This window comes from Cutaneotrichosporon oleaginosum (assembly GCF_008065305.1).
Source record: "Cutaneotrichosporon oleaginosum strain ATCC 20508 chromosome Unknown ATCC20508_contig01, whole genome shotgun sequence".
In the NCBI taxonomy this organism is placed as follows: Eukaryota; Fungi; Basidiomycota; class Tremellomycetes; order Trichosporonales; family Trichosporonaceae; genus Cutaneotrichosporon; species Cutaneotrichosporon oleaginosum.
In genome coordinates, this window is record NW_027072170.1 from 1446491 (window position 1) to 1464987 (window position 18497).

The following is an 18497-nucleotide window of genomic DNA, read 5'->3' on the forward strand; positions in this document are numbered from 1 at the left end:
CAACGACACAGCGGGTCCCGTCCATCTATCGCATATTGAGAGACTCATCATACTTGCAATGCCGGTCCAGCGCGACCTCTTTGGACGGCCGCTGCCAACGGGCCTCTCATCACCCTCCACATCCGAGTCCGACCCACCATTTCGCCCGCCTCCCACTCGCCCGTCCGCCTCCTCCCTTCCTCGAAATCCACAAGATGAAGCCAAAATGGAGGCCTTCCGCAAGGTAGCTCTACACTGGTCTGGCTAGCTAACGGCAGGTCAAGCCGACATGCGTGCAACTCATGTCCATCGCGGCCCAACCACCGACCACGACATCTCGACATGCTGGGCTGTTGAGCTCCCTTGTCGGCATGGTCCGCACTTTTCCCCCAGCAGCATTCACTCCCAGCCTGATCAATTACCTCATCTTCCCACTCACCACCACACTCCGACACACTGCCGCACCGGCGACTCTGCCCGATGCCTTCCTCGAGGCGGCCTTTCGTCTGCTCTCCATCGTGGTGCGGCACTGGCGCGCTGTACCCGGCGGCATGGATCCCGCAGCGTGGGAGCAGCTCTGGCGCTTTACCGTCTCCGCCGTCGGAACCGGGGGGAGAGGGAAGGACCGCGCGGCCGGACAAGAGGTGCAGCTGGACGCGTTGGAACTAATCACTTCACTCCTGGAGCCGCACTCCGAAGGGGGTGTGGTTCACCCCACACCAGCCATGAGGCGCGCAACCTCCGGCCCTAAAGCACCGCTCATGCCCACACTGTTCCAAAGCATCACCTTCGCGGTTGACTGCGCCGCTCCATCACCTCCTCATCCCGCACTGCAGCGTGCAGCTGTCCGCCTCATTCGCACCCTGCTCGGATACCTCGCGGGTCAGAGCGCCGTGTTGGCATCTGTTCTTCCCGGTATCGTGAGCGCCATGGCCAAAGACATCCTCGGTCTGGGCAAGGCTCTGAAGGGAGACGTGGGAGCGGAAATGGTCGGCGCGATCCAGGACGTCGTGACGGAGACGCTTGGCGACGAGATGTTGCGACGCCTTGGTGTGCTGCGACCGCAGTTCAACGGTCTTTCCGAGCTCGCGGAAGGGTGGGAGCGTGGTGATATGGATGAGCCACCTTCCCCTTCACCGTCCACAGCTTCCGCGACATCGAAGCCGGCCGACCCATTCCCTCCGCTCACGGCGTCTTACCTCGACTTCACGAGCGCAAGGCTACAAAGTACCATCCCGCCAGTGCTCATTGCGCTTACCGGGCATAACTCAGACCTCGCGCGGTGCGCCGCTGCGTCGCTCGCATCTGCTCTCATCGAGCAATGCTCCGAGGCTCTTCCACGCCTCCTGCCGCCATCTCTTTCCACACTGCTCATCTTGAGCAGGGATGATTTTAGTCCGATACGTGACGACGCGCTTGCAAAACTCCACCGTCTTTTACGAGCTCACGACCTCGACGGTGCACTGCTAGACCTCCTCAGCGGCTCTATCAACGCGCTTCCCCGCTTGATTCGGGCGGGGGACGACACAAGGGTAAACGATGCCGCTCGCCTCGTTACCGCGATTGCGAATGTCACATCCACCAAGGATTCTACCGCGATCGCTCAGCTGCTGGGTCCCAGCGGACATGTGGAGCGCTGGGCGTGGGCGCTGCTCGATTGTCTTGAGCTCGGGCGTCCGCTGGGGTGGAGCTCTGGTGTTAATGCTGCGCACCGAACTGCAGAGTTGGGGTGGACCGGCAGCATGGTGTCCAGCAAGATGATTGAGGGAAGTGACAGTGCGGACATAACTTATCCTCACCTCTCTTTGCGATACGTGGAGTCGGAGGTCTCCGCGAATGCCCTTGGCGCCATGCTTAAAGCTCTCGGCGCCGCGGGCGGGGAGGCGGGCTTGCACAGCGTCGATTACTTCATCCGCTTTGCAAAAGCCCACCGTCTCCGTGACCCCGCTAAGGCTGCATCGGCGGTGTGGGTTGTGCAACACTTGCTGGTAGGCGTTGCCTCCATGCACGCTGATAAGGCGCCTCGCGCCGTACGCAAGGTGGCACGGCAAGTCGCGCGCACACTGGTGGCCATGGACGATGATGAGGACGAGGACGGGGAGTGGGACGATGAGACAACCGATCCGGCCGACGCGGAAGCACTGGTCCCTGTCGAGCGCGCGCGCGGACTTGACGAACTCACAACACTGCTGGACAAGACACCACGCAATTCGACTGCAGCGGCCGAGACTGCACGCTTGCATGCAGCGGCTCAACGTGTACTCCTCAGTGCGCTCTCGCTCTCCTCGCTTGCGGGGTGCGCCTCTAGTCTGGGGCAAGGTTTCCGTCCACTACTCCTCCATGCACTTTACACCATCCTCGCGGCCCTTTCATCGCCACACGACCTTGTGCGATCATATGCTGAGCTCACTTTGGAGCGCGTCGCTCACGAGTGCGGATATGCAAGCTCACAAAACATGGTGCTTGACAACGTCGACTACGTCGTTAATGTTGTATCCCAGCGCCTCACGTACCACCGCCTGAGCCCACATGCGCCGCTCGTGCTCATCGCCATGATTAGGCTCGTGGGCGCACCCATCGTGGCGTTAGTTCACGATGTGGTGGACGAGGTCTTTGACGCGCTTGACGATTTCCACGGATATGCCGCACTCGCATCAGCCCTCCTTGCAGTCCTTACCACGCTTATCGACGTCATGGCCGCCGACATCGCGTCCTCGGGACCAACGGAGGAACGCGCCGCTGCAAGAGCGGAGGCCAGGCGCTTTCTCGATCCGCCCAACCCGCAGCGTGACTTCAGCAACTTTGCTCAGTGGTACAAGGCGCGCGGAGATCTTGCGCGTGCTGAGGCCGAGGAGATTATAGAGCGCGTTCCCAAAGGTCCACTTGGCAAGTATGCGAAGGATCAAGATCAGACGGATCACATGGACGAAGACAAACCAGAGGAGCCGGACGGTCCACCACCCCCCACACGCTCACAGGAGGTGGCCGCCCAGATCCTGGCCAAGGCCGGCTATTACCTGAGCCACGCATCGCCATTCCTCCGCGCACGCGTTCTAGGCCTGATTGCACGTGCAGTCCCTGTTCTGGCACAGGCAGGAAGGGAGGGCGACCTGCTACCTGTGATTGATGGCGCCTGGCCTGCGATTATGGCGCGGCTGGATGACGGCTTACCATACGTCGTCTCTGAGGCCGCCGCCGTTGTCGCGTCCCTCTCCGAGTATGTGGGCGAGTACGTCTCTCGGCGAGTGGCGGACGACGCATGGCCTCGCATGGCCCAGATTCTGCGGGCGACAAAGGTTCTTGAGGCCAAGTCGAGCCTCAAGGGTGCGTACACAGTCGCGCATCGGCTGTACTTGTCGCTGATAGCGACGGCCAAGTTCATTGCGACTGAGGTTCCCGTCAAGGAGGGGCTTCTGTGGGACATGATGCTGTCTTTCCGCCCCTTTTTGGATAGGAGAGCGGAAACCGAGATCCAGCAGCGCGCCGTGGAGTTGTATGCTGCCTTGGGGGCGCGTGACGGCGACGCCCTCTGGGTTGCCCTCAGCGCCACGACTGGCGCTGTGGGGGGCGTGTGGGCGTACCTCCGCGACGAGAAGCTGGAAATCAGGGAGAACGTCGCGACAGTTTTCGCTGAGGGTGGTGATGGGGAGGGGGTTGTTGAAGAGGTAGATCTGGACGCGTCGGTTGACGCGCCCGTGGAGACGGAGCCGGAGCCGGAGACGGAGCCGGAGCCGGAGCCGGAGCCGGAGATCGAGTACACGCTCGACGCCGACCTGGATCTCGACTAGACTTGCCTTCTAAGCAGTAGACCCAAATACATGTTGTCATTATGCCTAGATGTCACCTATACACCCGCCCTTATACATGGTCGTCCGGCATGTTCATTTGCCGCAGAATTACGCCTCCCTCCGCTAGGAGAGCCGCGCTGGCCGTGTCCATGCTATAGCTCTGGTTGTACACGACCTCGCGCACACCGCACTGCACGATTTTGACGCTGCACAAAAGGCAGGGGCAGGTGTTGCAGTAGATGACCGAGTCGGGGCCAATGCGCTCCCGCCCCGCTTCCAAAAGCGCGTTCTCCTCGGCGTGAAGGCAGAAGCAGGCGCCGAGGTTCTCGCCTCCCTTCGCGGGACCGTTGCAGCGCGCGCAGCCTCCCTCATTACAGTTTCTCGCGCCGCGCGGCGTGCCGTTGTACCCCGTCGAGATGATGCGCTTGCCGCGCACGAGGATGGCACCAACGCGCCGCTTCATGCAGTTGGACCGGTGAGATGCGAGGGACGCGAGGGTCTAACGTTAACAACAGGCCGAGAGAGGGGAGCAAGGGTCAGAGAAAAGGAAAGACCGTGGAAATCGGCAGTACGAGCGCGGAGAGGGGAATCTGGGATCAGACTCACCATGAAATAGAGATCCCAGCCCGGCCGGAGCCGCTCCTCGTTCAGCAAGTTCACCGTGTCAAGGTGACGGTAGAGTCCGTCGAGATCAGAGAAGCCATTGGAAATACGCAGTGCGGCGGCGGTGAGCACGCGCGCGAGGTCGCTCTGCTGTCCGGTTCCGGTGGAAGTCGCACTGCCCGCCGATCCGTGAAGAAAGGCGTCGTGCTCATCCACGAAGGCGTCGAGTGTGAGTCTACGATTAGCAACGTACGTTGAGTTGCGGAATGGGGCGCAGAGCGCAGGCTTGGGCGTAGGCTTGGGCGCAAATAATACCAACACACGAGCGCAGCTGCCGTCTTCGCCGATGCGCCAGCAAGGGTACCGTTGTGATGACCAGGCGTTCGCTTGCTGGCAGATTGGAGGAACACTCACGCTGGTCGTCGCCGCCGCTCCCGCTCGAAGCGGGCGCGAAGTGGGCCGTCCACGCCCACAAGGAGGAACCAAGGCCGCTTCAGCCACGGCTCAATGTCTTCCCAAGTGCGAAGGGAGGTCGTGACGTGCCGCGCGCGCCAGGCGCGCGTAGCGGCATCGAGCATAGCTTCCGAGCTAGCATATGTGCGCTGGTATCAGCTACCGGTGCATGGGTCATGTGAGGGGAATGCCAGGACAGAGTTTGTGGCGATGAAGAAGAGGGTGACGGAGGCCGGAGTCGAGAAAACGGAGGGCATTGTCGAGCAGGCGGCCTGGTCTGGCGTTGTGGAAGCAAGGAAGGCCGTCACACGCACCCATTCATCCACGCCGAGCGAGACGCCGCGCTCTGGCTCGCCTTCCGAGACGGCCACGGCATTCGGGGCCAGGTCAAGTCGCGTGAATCCGTGTCGCTGGACGAGGTAGTCCAGCACGGCGTGCTTGCCGGACGAGGGTGTGCCGACGAGTGCGATGAACATGGTGTGATGTTGAGACGCGTCGCGCGAGCGGAATGATTTTGGCCACTTCAGGCACGGGCCGCCCATCTCCTTTCATTCCAGCTAATCTTGACCCACACCACTAATAAAGCTTCCAAACGCTCTTGTCAATGCAGATGCACTCCATGATATGGTATGATGCTACATGTGCTCCCCTTCCATTTACAGCTCGCTATGTCTAGGCGCCTTGCGCTTCTTGCTCCGCTTCCCATCCACCATTTCGGGTGTGGCAGGCGTGCCCGGTGTGCCCGGCACGCTCTTGCTCTTCGGCTTGGTCGGCTTGACCGGCGTCGACACAGTCCGGCCATGGCTGCTCCCGTTGGGGAGGCCGTTGGGCTTCTTAACCGCCTTGGGCAGCGGCTTGGGCTTGGACTTCGCGCCCATCTTGAGGTTGCGGAAGAAGGTTTCCAGGTCCTCCACTTCGCGATCAGTCACGCTGCGCACAGCATCCGGAGCCACCACGGCCTCGAAGGTCACCGCCTCCTCCTCGTCCACGTCCATCGTCTCCTCATGGCCCTCTGGACGGGGGGCGAGAAGCTCGTCCATGAAAGCGTCGAACAACAAGCCCACCGGAGGGAGCGTGTGGCTCGCGCCCTCGAAAACGGCCTCTGGCCGGCCGGCAGCGGCGCGCTGCAGGGCGGAAACGGCTGCCTCCTCCTTCTCGGGCGGTGGGGCGAGCTCGTCCAAGAACGCGTCGCGTCCAAACATCTCCTGCCAGATGCTGGTGGCGCGACGGGGAGCGTCGGCGTTGATGGCGCGCTTTGTGGGTGCGCACGCCTTCTGCAGCTCGCCGAAGCGGTAGATCTCGCCGCTGGAAGCGATACCAACGAGGTGCACAGCAGAAGACGGCAAGGAGGCCAGAGCCGAGAGCTCCACGGCAAGAGTCACCGTGCGACCGGCAGCGCCGTTGGGTGCAAGGATTGTCACCTCTGTCTTCGATTTCGCCTCGGTGCCCTTTTGCGGGACGACGCGCCCTGCCAGAATGCCCGAGCGCAGGCCGACGAGCATGTCCGCCGCCTGGTTGGGCAGTGTCGCGACCAGCTCGCACGAGAGTACGTCCCAGACAGCCACGCCGATACGTGCTGCCGTGACTATATATCGCCCCTCAGGACCCGCAAAGGCCAGTTTGCGTGCGTCCACTGGGGATTCGAGGGCGCGCACGAAAACGTTCGTTGCGGCGTTCCAAAGGGTAATGACGGGCCCATGGACAAGGACAACGAGCGAGCCGTCCGGGGAGAAGCCCCCGGCGTGCACCGGGAGTGCGCGATAGTTGAAAGTCGAGCGAAGCGACCAGTACACTGATGTCAGCTCGTGTTGCGAAAAAGGAGCTGAGAGGCAGATCAGAAGTAGAAGTAGGGTATCCGCAACAAGTTTAGGACTGTTGAGCTTGAAAATGGGTTTACTCATCATGAAACCTCCCTCATAGCCACACTCACATTCAGCGATCTCCGGCTTCTTCGACGACGTCTTGCCTGTTTGTCAGCGTGATCAAAAAACAGAGTGGGCTCCCTCAGGATTGCAGAACATTTGTTCCCCATGAGGCATACGGAAATTTAGTAATGTGTTGTTGTTTTATCATCATTGGGAGCCCCCACCAGAGCACTCACCCTGTTCACTCTTCTTAGCCTGGCGCACGTGCCACAGCTTGACGGACCCGCTAGAAGCGGCGGTGACGACAAAGGGCTCGGTGCCAGTCTCGCCGAACGCAAGCGCCGTAAGGTCCTCGGTCCCGTGTGGACGCGGATATTGCGTGTTGATGACATAACGGTCGCCGTTCCAGCGCCAGAACTTCAGCGTCCTGACCAGGCCGCCACCTTCAGTCTCGTCGGCCGGGCGGCCCTCGACCGTTGCCATCCACTCAGAGCGCCCGTCGCGCACCGCGCTGAATGCCACCATCTCAACGGCCACGGGTTCCAGCTCCTTCTCGTCGCGCCGGGAAACTCGGTTGGACGGGGCGACCTCCAAGTCGAAGAGGACACTTGACTCTAGTGGATCGATGAACTGCAACGTGGAGGGATGCGAGGACGGCACAACAAGAGCCTTGCTCACGGGGTGCACGGCGAGAGGGTAGGCGCGCTTCGAGGTGGGCCGCAGCGGATCGAGGCGGACATCCTGCCCGACTGGGGAGACCGCACCGGTAACGGCACCGACGCGCATCATTGAGCCGTCCGCGAAGCCCATCCAGAACTCATCCTGCACGCCACGCGCTCCAGGTCGCACAGCCACACTAAGAATTGGCCGTCCACCTAGTCGAGGGATGTACTCCCTGTTGCCCGAAGCGAGGTGCCACTGGACCAGCACACTTTCCTCGCCGACGGACAGGATCTGCGCACCCGCGGTGGTGAAGGCAATCGCTGCAACCGCGTGCGCGTGCCAATGCAACGAGGTCGTCTCCAGCCGCTTTTCGGTGTCGTTTTGCTGTGCTTGGCCCGCACCCGCGTCGAGCCGCCTCAAGGCGGGGGCGAGCGCAGGCCACAACCGGACCACGCCCTTCACATCACCCGTCGCAAACCACTCCTCCTGCTCTGCGCCGGACCTTGATCGCCTGTGTGGAGCGAATGCACCACACGTAAAGATCTCGTCGCTAACGAACTTGACGCACTGAGGCCTCCATGAGCCGTCCGCCGCGACGTCCTTGGGCAGGCGGTAGACATACACCTTGGTGCCGGCCAGCGAAACAAGATAATTCGACCGTGGGGAGAGGAACAGAGCGGCCGGCGGGGCTCGCAGCTTGCCAAACTGCTGCACAATTGGAGCCGTATCTCCCTCCTTGGCATGGCCCGAGATTGGCATGCGCACTACCTTGTGCGAGAGATTTGTGGCTAGAGTCAGAAGCTATTTCTATTGGGCACTCACGGTCAGTATTCGAGTGCTTGCCCGATTTGGACTTGACAGTGCTGATGTTGGCATAGATCCACCACACGCCATTGTGCTCGCCGAGGCAGATTTGCTTCACGTGCCCGTTCTGGGCGGCGACAATGGTTCGCACAAGTCGGCCCTCCACCCAGTCCCAGACCTTGACGGTGCCGTCATCCGACGCCGTGATGATCTGGAGCGCGTTTGTGGGATGCACAAGCAGCGCGTTGATCGTCTTGCGGTGTCCGTTAGGGTCGGTGGAGGACAGCGTTGACAGCCGCTCAAAGTTGGGGCCTGTTGACGAGTGAACAAAGACCGACGTCCCCGCCGCAGTGAAGTAAAATCTGACATTAGACGAGTTGGAAGGGCAAGCTCACCGCCCATCTTTGGACCACACAGGGGGCACCGACGACACTTCGCTGCGCGCGATGGGAATGCAGTCCCAGCTCTCCGTCGGTTCCTGTTTGGCCTTGGACTTGTGCTTGGAGGGGCCTGCCGCTGAGCCAGACGCAGCTGCAACTTGTTCGCGCGCGCGCTCTCGCTCCTTGCCCTTGGCCTCTCGCCTCTTCTTCGTCGAAGACTTTTGTGTTGGGAGAATCAATGGCTCGGCCATTGTGTTGTGGTTGGGAGAGGTGACTGCACGGCGTCGAGATTGTGCTGGGCAAAATTCGAGAAGCAGAGGGCGACTGACCTCGAGCGCAGGTGGGAGCAGAAATTTCAAGTGGGGGGAAGGTTTACATTCAACCACGTGAGCACTGGACTTTGCAATTTGCCTCTGTGGCTCACCATGCCTCAGCGGTGGTGGAAGCCGTCGAGCACAATGAGCGCGCCGGAAAACTCATCATCATCTACAACAACACTCAAAATGTCGCTCAACTTCGTGCTGCCCCCAATCCACGACAACGAGGACGGCTCCTGGGGTCCTAGCTCCAGCGCCCTCCCTCCCAGCTTCAAGGAGTGAGCTACTTCTCGTCCCACTTCCACTCGTCTTCCCGTTTCGCCTGTCATCTCCCTACTCCGCAGACAACTGATGAACCAGCATCCCTTACGCGCCGTTCGCCAAGAACGAGAAGCTGAGCAGAGTCGCGGACTGGCACACCGAGGCCGACGCCGGTGCCTCTAACCAGCGCCGTCAGCAGCAGCAGGGGCGCCGCCAGGGCCGCGAGGCGTACGGCGCGTCCGATTCGAATGCGTTCGGCTATGTGCATGACGAGGACGAGAAGAGCTTCTCGCTCGTCGACAACAGTTCGCGCGCCGCGGCGCGCGGCCGCACCGGCGGTCTGCGTGGCCGCACGACTGGTGGGCGCGGGATGGTTTCGGCGCAGCGTGGGCCTCAGCGGGGCCGTGCGCCCGGTGCTTTCCAGCGCGGTGGCTACAGCTCGCGTGGGCGTGGTGGTGGTCGCGGCGGGTACGGCGGGTACGACAAGCCCCAGCGGACGCGTGACTCGTCTGTGGCTATCGGCCCTGATTGGCAGGTGCTGGAGGAGCTCGAGTTCCCGCGTCTCAACAAGCTGAGCATGGGCGTCGACGAGCCCGAGAACCTCGAGAGCGCTGGTACGCTGCAGGGCTACGACAAGGCGTTTGACCGCATCAACACCCGCAACCTCAAGAACCTCGAGATTCAGGAGCGTGTGCGCTACAGTGAGACAACATCTGAAGACCCTATTATCAAGAAGCTCTCTGAGCAGAAGGCCGGCACCGTCTTCGCTACCGACTCCATCCTCTCTGTGCTCATGTGTGCGCCCCGCTCCGTCAACTCCTGGGACATTGTCATTGAGCGCCGTGGCGACCAGATCTTCCTTGACAAGCGCGGTGGAGCGCCGTTCGATGTCCTCAGCGTCAACGAGAACGCCATTGAACCGCCCGCGGACTCGGACGACCTCAACGGCGCTGCCTCGCTCTCGCTCGAGGCGACCTACATCAACCACAACTTCACCTCGCAGGTCATCGACCTCAAGAGCAAGGCTTACACGCCCAACCCCAACCCCTTCTACGACGCCGCTGAGGAGACTGAGCCGCTCGCCTCGACCCTGTACCGCTACCGCAAGTTCGACCTCTCAATTGAGGAGGACGAGGAGCTCAACCTTGTTGTCCGTACTGAGGTGGATGCGTACCTCGGCAAGAAAAGCCACCTCATCACCGTCAAGGCGCTCAATGAGTACGACCCGCGCCAGCAGGGTGCTGGCAACAAGGCGCTCGACTGGCGCAAGAACCTCGACACCCAGAAGGGTGCCATCGTCGCCAACGAGATGAAGAACAACAGCGTCAAGCTTGCTCGCTGGGCCGTCCAGTCGTACCTCGCCGGCGCCGAGCTGATGAAGCTCGGCTACATCTCGCGCGTCAACCCGCGCGACGCTCAGCGCCACACTATTGTTGGCATCCAGAGCGCTAAGCCGGTCGACTTTGCCAGACAGATGAATGTCTCGCTCAACAACGGCTGGGGCATCGTCCGCACTGTCATCGACATGGTGATGAAGCAGCCCGAGGGCATGTATGTCCTCGTCAAGGACCCCAACAGCCCTGTCATTCGCCTGTACTCAGTGCCGGACAACGCCTTCGAGGAGGAGGAGGAGGAGGAGCTCATCCACCACCAGCAGCCCGAGGACGACGAGTAAGGTAGACTAGTCGCTTAGATCGTGTATCTATTATACTAGGATCATTTACGCAGTGTGTACTTGGAGCGCGGCCCGAACAGAGGATGCGCATGTCGGGACACGATTGACGTGTGAGATCTACGGTCTGCTCTGGAAAGCGTGCCATCGTCAGTGGCACCATCTGTCCCGTCTAGAGTCTAGACCGAGTAGACAACCGGTGTCATGTTGTCATATAGGCGGACTCGCAACGGTCGCTGCGAGATTGGGGGAGATGAAGGTCCGTCGGCGTTACTGGAGGGCGCAGCGGATGAAGGTAGCATTTGAAAGCCATGGTGCACGCCTTTGTTGACTCGCTTCGTCGCTCAACTTGAGTCACTTCTAGATGGTGCGAAGACCTCGCTAGGCGAAACGGAAGTATGTCCACCCGACCCAGTTAGCGATGGCAAACCACGCAGTGACCGGGATGAGGATCGGTACGAGATACTTGTAGTGCGTGTCGGCGCATAATGCTCCGCTCTGGAGTCAGCTTTCGCGGCTGCCTCTGGCTGCAAGGCTACCACGTACCGGACAGTAGAGGTACGTTGCGGCGAGGGCAAGAGCGCCGACGGAGAGGGCGGCAAATGCGGCTGCGCGGGCGTACAGCTGGCCTGAGGAGAGCATGGCAGTTGTGACAATTCAAGTTGAGACAATTCAAGTTGAGACCGGTGCAGGTGGAGGTTCCTCCACATTGGGCTGATTGATGCGTTGCGCCTGCGCCTGGCACGGGCCAATGCATGTTACGGCCCCGGACACGGCCACCCGGGGAGGTCGCTTGTGCATCCCCGCGCCCCACATCACCGTTCGCGACGACCGGAACGAGAGGCGGATAGGATGTAGGGGAGGTCGACGCGCCCACCATTCCTCGGCGGCTCGGTGTATCATGTATCGAGCGAAGTGATCGGCGGAGTCGTCATCGCTGCCAAGGATCCAACAGTTTGTATCCACCCTTCCGCCGCAGCTAGTTATAGTCTCACCTCTCCACACTTCTATAATTCAATCATCTCTCACACTCTTTCACTCATCAATCTTCTGTCGTTCCCACACGCACTTCAATCCCTTTCCCTCGTCCCCGCAACCTCGCTCGCCACGCTCAGCGCTCCGTCATCCCGCCAACCCCTGGACAGCTGTACTCCCAGCCTCCAATCCCGCCGGGAGGGGTGCCTACCTCCCCACCGACCTCAGAGCAACTGTACAACATTGACACACATCACTACAGTTTGCCCTGTTTCCACCTGTCTCCTGTGTCCTCGACCTCACATTGTCCTCACTTCCAAACCCCAGGTAGAACAACAGTCGCTTGAGACGTTGGTCGCATCGCCAGGCTCAGTTGAACCTGGCTGTGATACTCCCTGTGGCCACCCCGCGCAACAGTTCGCTCCGGCATGCGCGGCGCCCACACTCCACAACCGCCGCCGGCGCTGGGACTGCACACTTCTGGCCCGGCGCCACCACCATCGGCCGCTCCGATGCCCATACCCCCACGCGCGCGGAGACGCTCTTTCTCGAACATGGTCGGTTCACCTGGGTCGCCCCGGCGGTCATCAACACTACTCTCCGCCAGTCCTTCCGAGCAGACGGGCATACTTCGCCGCCGGTTTAGTTCGATGTTCACCTCCGAGGGTGAGCCGGGCTCGCCGCGCCAGTTTGCGCTCGACCCCGACATCCCCGAGCGCGAACCAGAGCCGTTCAAGGACCGCAACGCGATAAAGGTCAAGATCATCACGTGGAACATGGCGGACTCGGTGGTGGGTTCTTGTCGGCTGAGCCGTGCAGCTGTGATTTGTCTCTAACCATCAGCCCAAGGGAGATCTATCGGTGTTGCTTGGCGATATTCCGGCGAGCGCATACGACATTCCCGCGAGAGGTGACGAGCTTCCAGAGCTGCCCATCGAGGACGCACATCCGTATCACATCGTGGTATTCGCCGCTCAGGAGTGCCCCAGCGCGTCAGGCATGCCCCGCGGTTTGGGAGGCTCACTCATGAAGGGCGTGGGCCTGCAGAAGTCTGAGGCGGCGCGTCGCGAGCGTGAGGATAAGAAGGAGGAGCAGGAGGAGAAGAGGCGACAAGACAAAGAAGCAGAAAAGGAGGCGAGGAAGGCTATCCGCGAGATCCGCAAGGAGTTTCTTGATCGCTCAGCAAACGCGGCTGCTGAGAGGGACGCTGTTCAGGCCCTCAAAGAATTGCGGAAAGAGTACAAGGAGCGTGAGGGGCCTGCGGCGAGCCTCAAAGATCTTATCGACAAGGACAAGGATACAAAGGAGAAGGAGAAGAACATCAAGGCGCCAGGGCTGGGTATCTCGCTGTCTGGCCTTACAGAGGATCTTCTCGAGAAGTCCAAGGCCATTGTGTCGCCAGGATATGTCTCGGATAGTGATTCTCTCCGCTTGGCCGCTCAGCCCAACGGCGACCCGGCACCGGAGACCGCCGGGATTCTGACCTCTGTAGGTCCTAGTGCCGCCGATAGGAGCATCACCGCCGCCGATCCAGTTAGCAGTAGTGAGGGAGGCGCGAACACTCCCGCTCTTTCAATTGACTCCTCGACAGGAGACGGCTGTGTGTCGTCCGCGCCAGCCGCCGCCGCGGCACCACTACCGTCGGTTATGTCACCTTCAGACGTCGATCCCCTGGTCGCCTTGCCGCCAAGCAACGTCGAGGGCACCAAGGATGCTTCCGTCGCCACCTCGAGCGGCGACTCTGCACCACACTCGTCAGATCCTCCCAAACCGAAAGCCGTACAGGAACTCAAGGAGCTGGATGGCGAGCAAGCCCTTCTGCCTGCAACGCCCGGTCAGCAGGTGAAGGAGAAGCCTTCTCGGGAGCAGCTGAGGATAGACCCACTGTACAAGCGCAAGGTCGAACCTAAAGACGCAGCTATCGCAGCACGCAGCCATACCGCATTCGATATCGGCTTAGGCAGCCCCATGAGCGATCTCGCGGGCGCTATCGGGCGCAAGGGGTGGAGCGGTATGCTTGAAGGTGAGTTGACATCCCGTATCGTGCTCATCGCACAGAATGGTTCTGCGCTGGCCCTCCTCATTCTGGGCGTGATACTTCTCTCCTCTCCTCACCGCCTAGGAGCGGGGCGGACCTCGCCGAGCAACGCACTCCGGGCGATCAGCTTCCGCCGCAGAACGGCCAATCTGTTGCATCGCACCACCGCACGTTGTCTGCATCGCACAAGCGATCTCCTTCGCTGCAGTCCGGTGCAAGGCCCAGCAGCATCGCGCATAGTCTGCAGATCCCAGTTCCCGTGGCGAACGGCACGCTTGAAGTCCCTTCCGCCCCATTTGGCAGATCGTTATCTGGCAACTCCTTCCAGTCCGTTGACACGTCGACAAGTTCCTTTTTTGTTCAGCAAGAGGACCGCCCCTTCGGCCGGTCGCCTAGCGTTCGGGAGATGGGCAGGTCACCTGGCATTTTTGACTCGCCGATCACGGATGAGGTGCCTGTGAAGCGGTTCTTCCGTCAGCCTGGAGCCGGTGCGTACGTTCACCTCATCAAGGAGCGTCTGATGGGCCTCTATGTCCACGTGTTCGTGTACAAGGGCTGTGAGCACCTGGTTGAGGGCGTCGACAAAGACTTCGTGAGGACAGGCCTCGCGGGTGGTCGTATCGGCAACAAAGGGGGAATGTGAGTGCGAGGGATGCTTGAATCGGAACTGACGGTAGCGGCATTAGCCTCAACCTCAAGGGTCACCGACTCCTGTTCGTCAACGCGCACCTCGCTGCCCACACGGAGTGCAATGATGATCGCATTGCCAACATCAACAAGATCAAGTCCGAGCTGAAGCCTAACTGTTTCCTGGCGCCGGACGATCCTCGCGTGGCGATGCCAGATGTCACGGACCGATTTGACACAACGTTTTGGTGTGGAGATTGTGAGTCGATCTGGTTACATTCCGTCTAATAGCAGTGAACTTCCGCGTCGATATCACTCCCTTGCACGCCAAGTGGCTGCTGAAGGAGCAACGCTACATTGCAGAGGCTCAAGAGTGGGACCAGCTCAAGAATATCATGAAAGACAAGGAAAAGACCCCTCTGCGCGGCTTTGAGGAGGCCGAAATTAAATTCATGCCGACGTTCAAGTACGACATTTGGAAGTCGGTAAGCGCGACAAATCGGGATAAGCGCAGATCCATCCGTCGCGCCCGCCGCTCCTCCGACCAGTCGACTCGGCCGTCGATGGAGCGACCCTCCAGCCCGAGATTAGACGGCGTTCCGGAAATTGATGTCGTGGAAGAGAGTTCGTCCGCGCCTGAGAGTCCAGAGATTCCGCACTCAGTCCTTCTGGGTCAACCAGTCATGAGCCCTGTGCCGGAAACACCGCCTCTCTCCGAGTTACCACTGCCTGACGAGCTTTCGATTGTCAATCACAGCGCGGAGCAGTACAGCAATGGACTGCCGGATCGATCTCGGGATCCCACCATTGCGGACGCGTCGCGCAAATCGACAGCGACGTATCGGTCCGAGCGCTCCGACCGCGCCTCTGAGAGCACCAACGGGCACTCACCAAGTCCTTGGGAGATTTCCTCGATGACACCGACTTCTCAGGATCAGCGCAGGTTATCTGGCGGGTGGTCGAGAGGCACTACGCGTTCTGCCACGAAGGATCTGGTCGGTGCAACTGTCGACGTCACAAAGCGCAGCGGTCACACATTGAAGGCCAAGACCCAGAAGTTAATGAGCATAATACGCTTGGGGCGCAAGCCTGCCCTCCGCCCCCTTCCACCGGCTATGCCAGACGACTCGTCGCGACGCTCGTCCGTAGCTTCGTCCCGCTCGCGCGGCGTGTCCGAGGGCCGTCTCTCGATACTGAGTGATGACCCTCCACAACCACCAGGCCCCATCGCCTCCTCCCCACTCATGGGAAGAGCGAGCCTAGACCCGGACATCACGCCTACACAGCCTGGTCTAGTGCTGCCTGACGGTGAAGCTGTGCACAGAACACCTTCATCACAATCGGTGTACAGCGTGAGCGGGCGCCGACTCGCTTCACCGCCGCGTCGACCGCGCACGCTCATCCGTAGCCTTTCGGGGCGCGATTTGACCGAGGAGGCGGACGAGGAGGAGCCAAACGATTTAGTCGACACACGCACGGGCGTGTACGACTCAAGCAAAAAGGGGCGCATCCCGAGCTGGTGTGATCGCGTGCTCTGGAAGACCCATGTGATCCCCGACATTGTCGAAGATCTTGTTGATGATGACGACGAAAGTGTAGCGTCCAACGGGCCACTTATGCGCCTCTCGAATGTCTTCTCCAGCCTCTCGGAGCGCATGCGCAGACGCTCTAGCTTCTACGGCGATGCGGAAACGCCCCGCACCTCATTCCCACGCATCGTCAACTCCGTGTCCGCGCCGCACGGTCTCGTTGCGTCCGTCCCTCCCGACCAACACCATTCACCAGAACAAACTGTCGCCCCAGATCAACGAGGTCCACCCGAACCTACGGCGCGCGACCAGCTCGTCGTCCCTGAGCAAACGACCCCAATCGTGCCCGACGAGCACGTATTTGAGTCGGATCCACCCACTCCTGCAGAAAGCGAGCCGCCCTTCCACGATTCGCCCGAGCTGCTTACCAACTCCGTATTGCCTAACGGGCAAGCCTCGCCGCTTCCCGCCCACATTCGCTCATTGTCATCTGCCCGCAAGCGCGGACGCAGTGTGACATTCGAGCACCCCGCACCGCTATCGCTCGCCCTCCGGCGCGACCTCTCCCCGACCGCCGAGGTGCCTAGCACACCTACTCCTCTGGAAAAGCCGATCAGCATCGGCCTCGGCCCGTCTCCACAGCTCCATCGCCGGGCCTCCAGCTCGACGGAGAGTACGCCGTCAAGACGCCAAAGCCTTGCGCGTCGCTTGAGCATGTCTTCCATTGGTTCAATGGGATCCGCATCCTCGCGCAGACGGCGCAGCGAGGACGTAAGTTTCCTCCGCACCGGCTCGCCACAGCTGCACCCCCTCAAGGCCGTCCGCAGCACCGGCCAGGTCGGTGAGGCTCGCAGCCGCATGCACCGCAACTCGGACGGTGGGCTGAGCGTCGGCGACGCGCCACAGAGCGGACTGAACGCGCTGACGCGCTTTTTCCGCGGCCTGCCTGGCCGTTTCCACTCGCGTGTGAGTCTATTCCACGGCAGCGAGGCAGAGGCCGAGGAACCGACGCCGGAGGCCCCCAGGCGCCATTTGGTGGGCGAGGTACAGGTGTTGCACTACGGCACGCTCGAGGATGTGGACATGCGCCGCCTCGAGGGTCGTAGTGACCATTATCCCCTAATATTTTCCGCCGCGATATATGTCTAGACGTCTATAGATTACTCTATCCTCCGTTGTATAGTACGGCCACTGCCACAGCCCCAAGCACTGCACTACATCGGTTGCTATACGCATGTATGCACATGTCAATGCCAAGTTCCAGAGCTAGTATACACGCGACAGGATTAGTGAAAACAGGGTGGCGTCGCCGTGGTGATACGCATGCACAGGACGATCGAGTAAGCGTCGTCGGCCTCGGGGTGACACCTCAGCGTTCGGCGAGGTAACGCGCCGCTCCGCACGAGACTAAGAGCGCTGCAATGAGTGATCGGATCAGCGGCGCACTCACAATTGATGACCGCCCTTGCGCGGGGAAGCCCGCGGGTTCATCTCCACTTGCGCCGTACGCCTCGCTCACGTCGGCAAGTGGGTCCACGAACACGGTGAATGCCCGCGACGACTTCTTCATCGGCTTCTTCTCAATCGAAGGCTTGGGGAGCACGAGCTTGCTCCGTGTCCGGCTGGCTGGGGAGTCGGGGGGTGCGGCGTTCTCCTTGTCCGTCGGTGAGCGGGCACGCTTGACGAGGGCAGCCCGAGGCCTAGCGGCAGACTTGGATGATGAGGGTTTGGACATGGCGTGCTTAGATAAGGATGGCTCAAACGATGAGGAAGAGGCGTTGGGCTGGTTCAAGACGGATTTTGCTGCGAGCGGCTTTGACGACGGCGCCTTCGCAGACGCGATCATGGAGGTATTAGAGAGGGGCTTGGCAAGCTTTGTCGAGAGGGGTCTGGCGGCAAGCGCGCGTCTAGGCCTCTCCGTCTGGACGGCGTCCGTGTCAACAAACACATCCATTTTGCTTCTCGTGGAGCGCGATGGGGAGCGGGGGGCGAGCGCGCGGCGCTTGCCTTCCGGACTCGCCTTACGCCGCGTCGGCGCGGGCTCTATGTTCGTGAGCGCGCGGCGCCCCTCGCGCGGCTGTGAGGGCTCTTTCGGCGCGGGGCCGGCTCGCGGTGGCGTGTCGGCGTACACGGCGAAGATGGCGCCCTTCTTCTTGGTGACGGGCATGACAGGGGTATGTGTGTATGAGCCAAGACGAGGACGAGTCCAAGATGGTAGAGCGCGACGCGCTCTGGGGCTGGGCTGCGGGCTAGGAGAGATTGGAGTGGAGGACTTGAAGTGGAGTTGTTTCGTTGCGTGGGATGGACGCCACCTGAGCGGGAGCATTATTAGCGTGTAAACAAGACAGGCGCGATGCCGCGTATCACGTGATTGATCTGGATCAAGCCCGAGTGTTGAGCGACGGCGGTGCACGAAGCGTAACGCCATCCATCAGCAGTATCGGCATCGTACAATGCTGCGGCCTGTCGCAAGGAGACCAGAAGAACGAGATGTTCGATGTGGAAGTAAGCATGCTGGTATGTTGTGCACAGCCAGTAGATCA

The 18497-nt window shown here is 60.9% G+C and overlaps 7 protein-coding genes across 7 annotated transcripts; 3 read left to right on the forward strand and 4 right to left on the reverse strand.

Annotated features, from left to right (window-relative positions):
• Window positions 1-205: 205 nt before the first annotated feature.
• On the forward strand, window positions 206-3767 carry COLE_00599 (uncharacterized protein; the record flags this gene model as incomplete). The annotated part of the gene is made up of 2 exons (XM_018426590.1): window positions 206-223; window positions 258-3767. 2 exons carry the CDS (start codon window positions 206-208, stop codon window positions 3765-3767), a joined length of 3528 nt encoding a protein of 1175 aa, XP_018279823.1.
• Window positions 3768-3837: 70 nt separating this feature from the next.
• Window positions 3838-5299, reverse strand: COLE_00600 (uncharacterized protein; the record flags this gene model as incomplete). Its single annotated transcript, XM_018424960.1, has 4 exons — window positions 3838-4266; window positions 4374-4605; window positions 4785-4950; window positions 5134-5299. The coding sequence occupies 4 exons, from the start codon at window positions 5297-5299 to the stop codon at window positions 3838-3840; spliced, it is 993 nt and encodes a 330-aa protein (XP_018279822.1).
• Window positions 5300-5479: 180 nt separating this feature from the next.
• Window positions 5480-8786, reverse strand: COLE_00601 (uncharacterized protein; the record flags this gene model as incomplete). The annotated part of the gene is made up of 5 exons (XM_018426589.2): window positions 5480-6615; window positions 6754-6789; window positions 6925-8139; window positions 8174-8517; window positions 8551-8786. 5 exons carry the CDS (start codon window positions 8784-8786, stop codon window positions 5480-5482), a joined length of 2967 nt encoding a protein of 988 aa, XP_018279821.1.
• Window positions 8787-9038: 252 nt separating this feature from the next.
• Window positions 9039-10788, forward strand: COLE_00602 (uncharacterized protein; the record flags this gene model as incomplete). The annotated part of the gene is made up of 2 exons (XM_018425982.2): window positions 9039-9130; window positions 9213-10788. The coding sequence occupies 2 exons, from the start codon at window positions 9039-9041 to the stop codon at window positions 10786-10788; spliced, it is 1668 nt and encodes a 555-aa protein (XP_018279820.1).
• Window positions 10789-11166: 378 nt separating this feature from the next.
• Window positions 11167-11427, reverse strand: COLE_00603 (uncharacterized protein; the record flags this gene model as incomplete). Its single annotated transcript, XM_018422838.2, has 2 exons — window positions 11167-11283; window positions 11332-11427. The coding sequence occupies 2 exons, from the start codon at window positions 11425-11427 to the stop codon at window positions 11167-11169; spliced, it is 213 nt and encodes a 70-aa protein (XP_018279819.1).
• A 761-nt stretch (window positions 11428-12188) lies between these two features.
• Window positions 12189-17103, forward strand: COLE_00604 (uncharacterized protein; the record flags this gene model as incomplete). Its single annotated transcript, XM_018425305.1, has 5 exons — window positions 12189-12551; window positions 12604-13783; window positions 14053-14437; window positions 14476-14684; window positions 14720-17103. 5 exons carry the CDS (start codon window positions 12189-12191, stop codon window positions 17101-17103), a joined length of 4521 nt encoding a protein of 1506 aa, XP_018279818.1.
• A 220-nt stretch (window positions 17104-17323) lies between these two features.
• Window positions 17324-18121, reverse strand: COLE_00605 (uncharacterized protein; the record flags this gene model as incomplete). Its single annotated transcript, XM_065626090.1, has 1 exon — window positions 17324-18121. The coding sequence occupies one exon, from the start codon at window positions 18119-18121 to the stop codon at window positions 17324-17326; it is 798 nt and encodes a 265-aa protein (XP_065482584.1).
• Window positions 18122-18497: the final 376 nt, after the last annotated feature.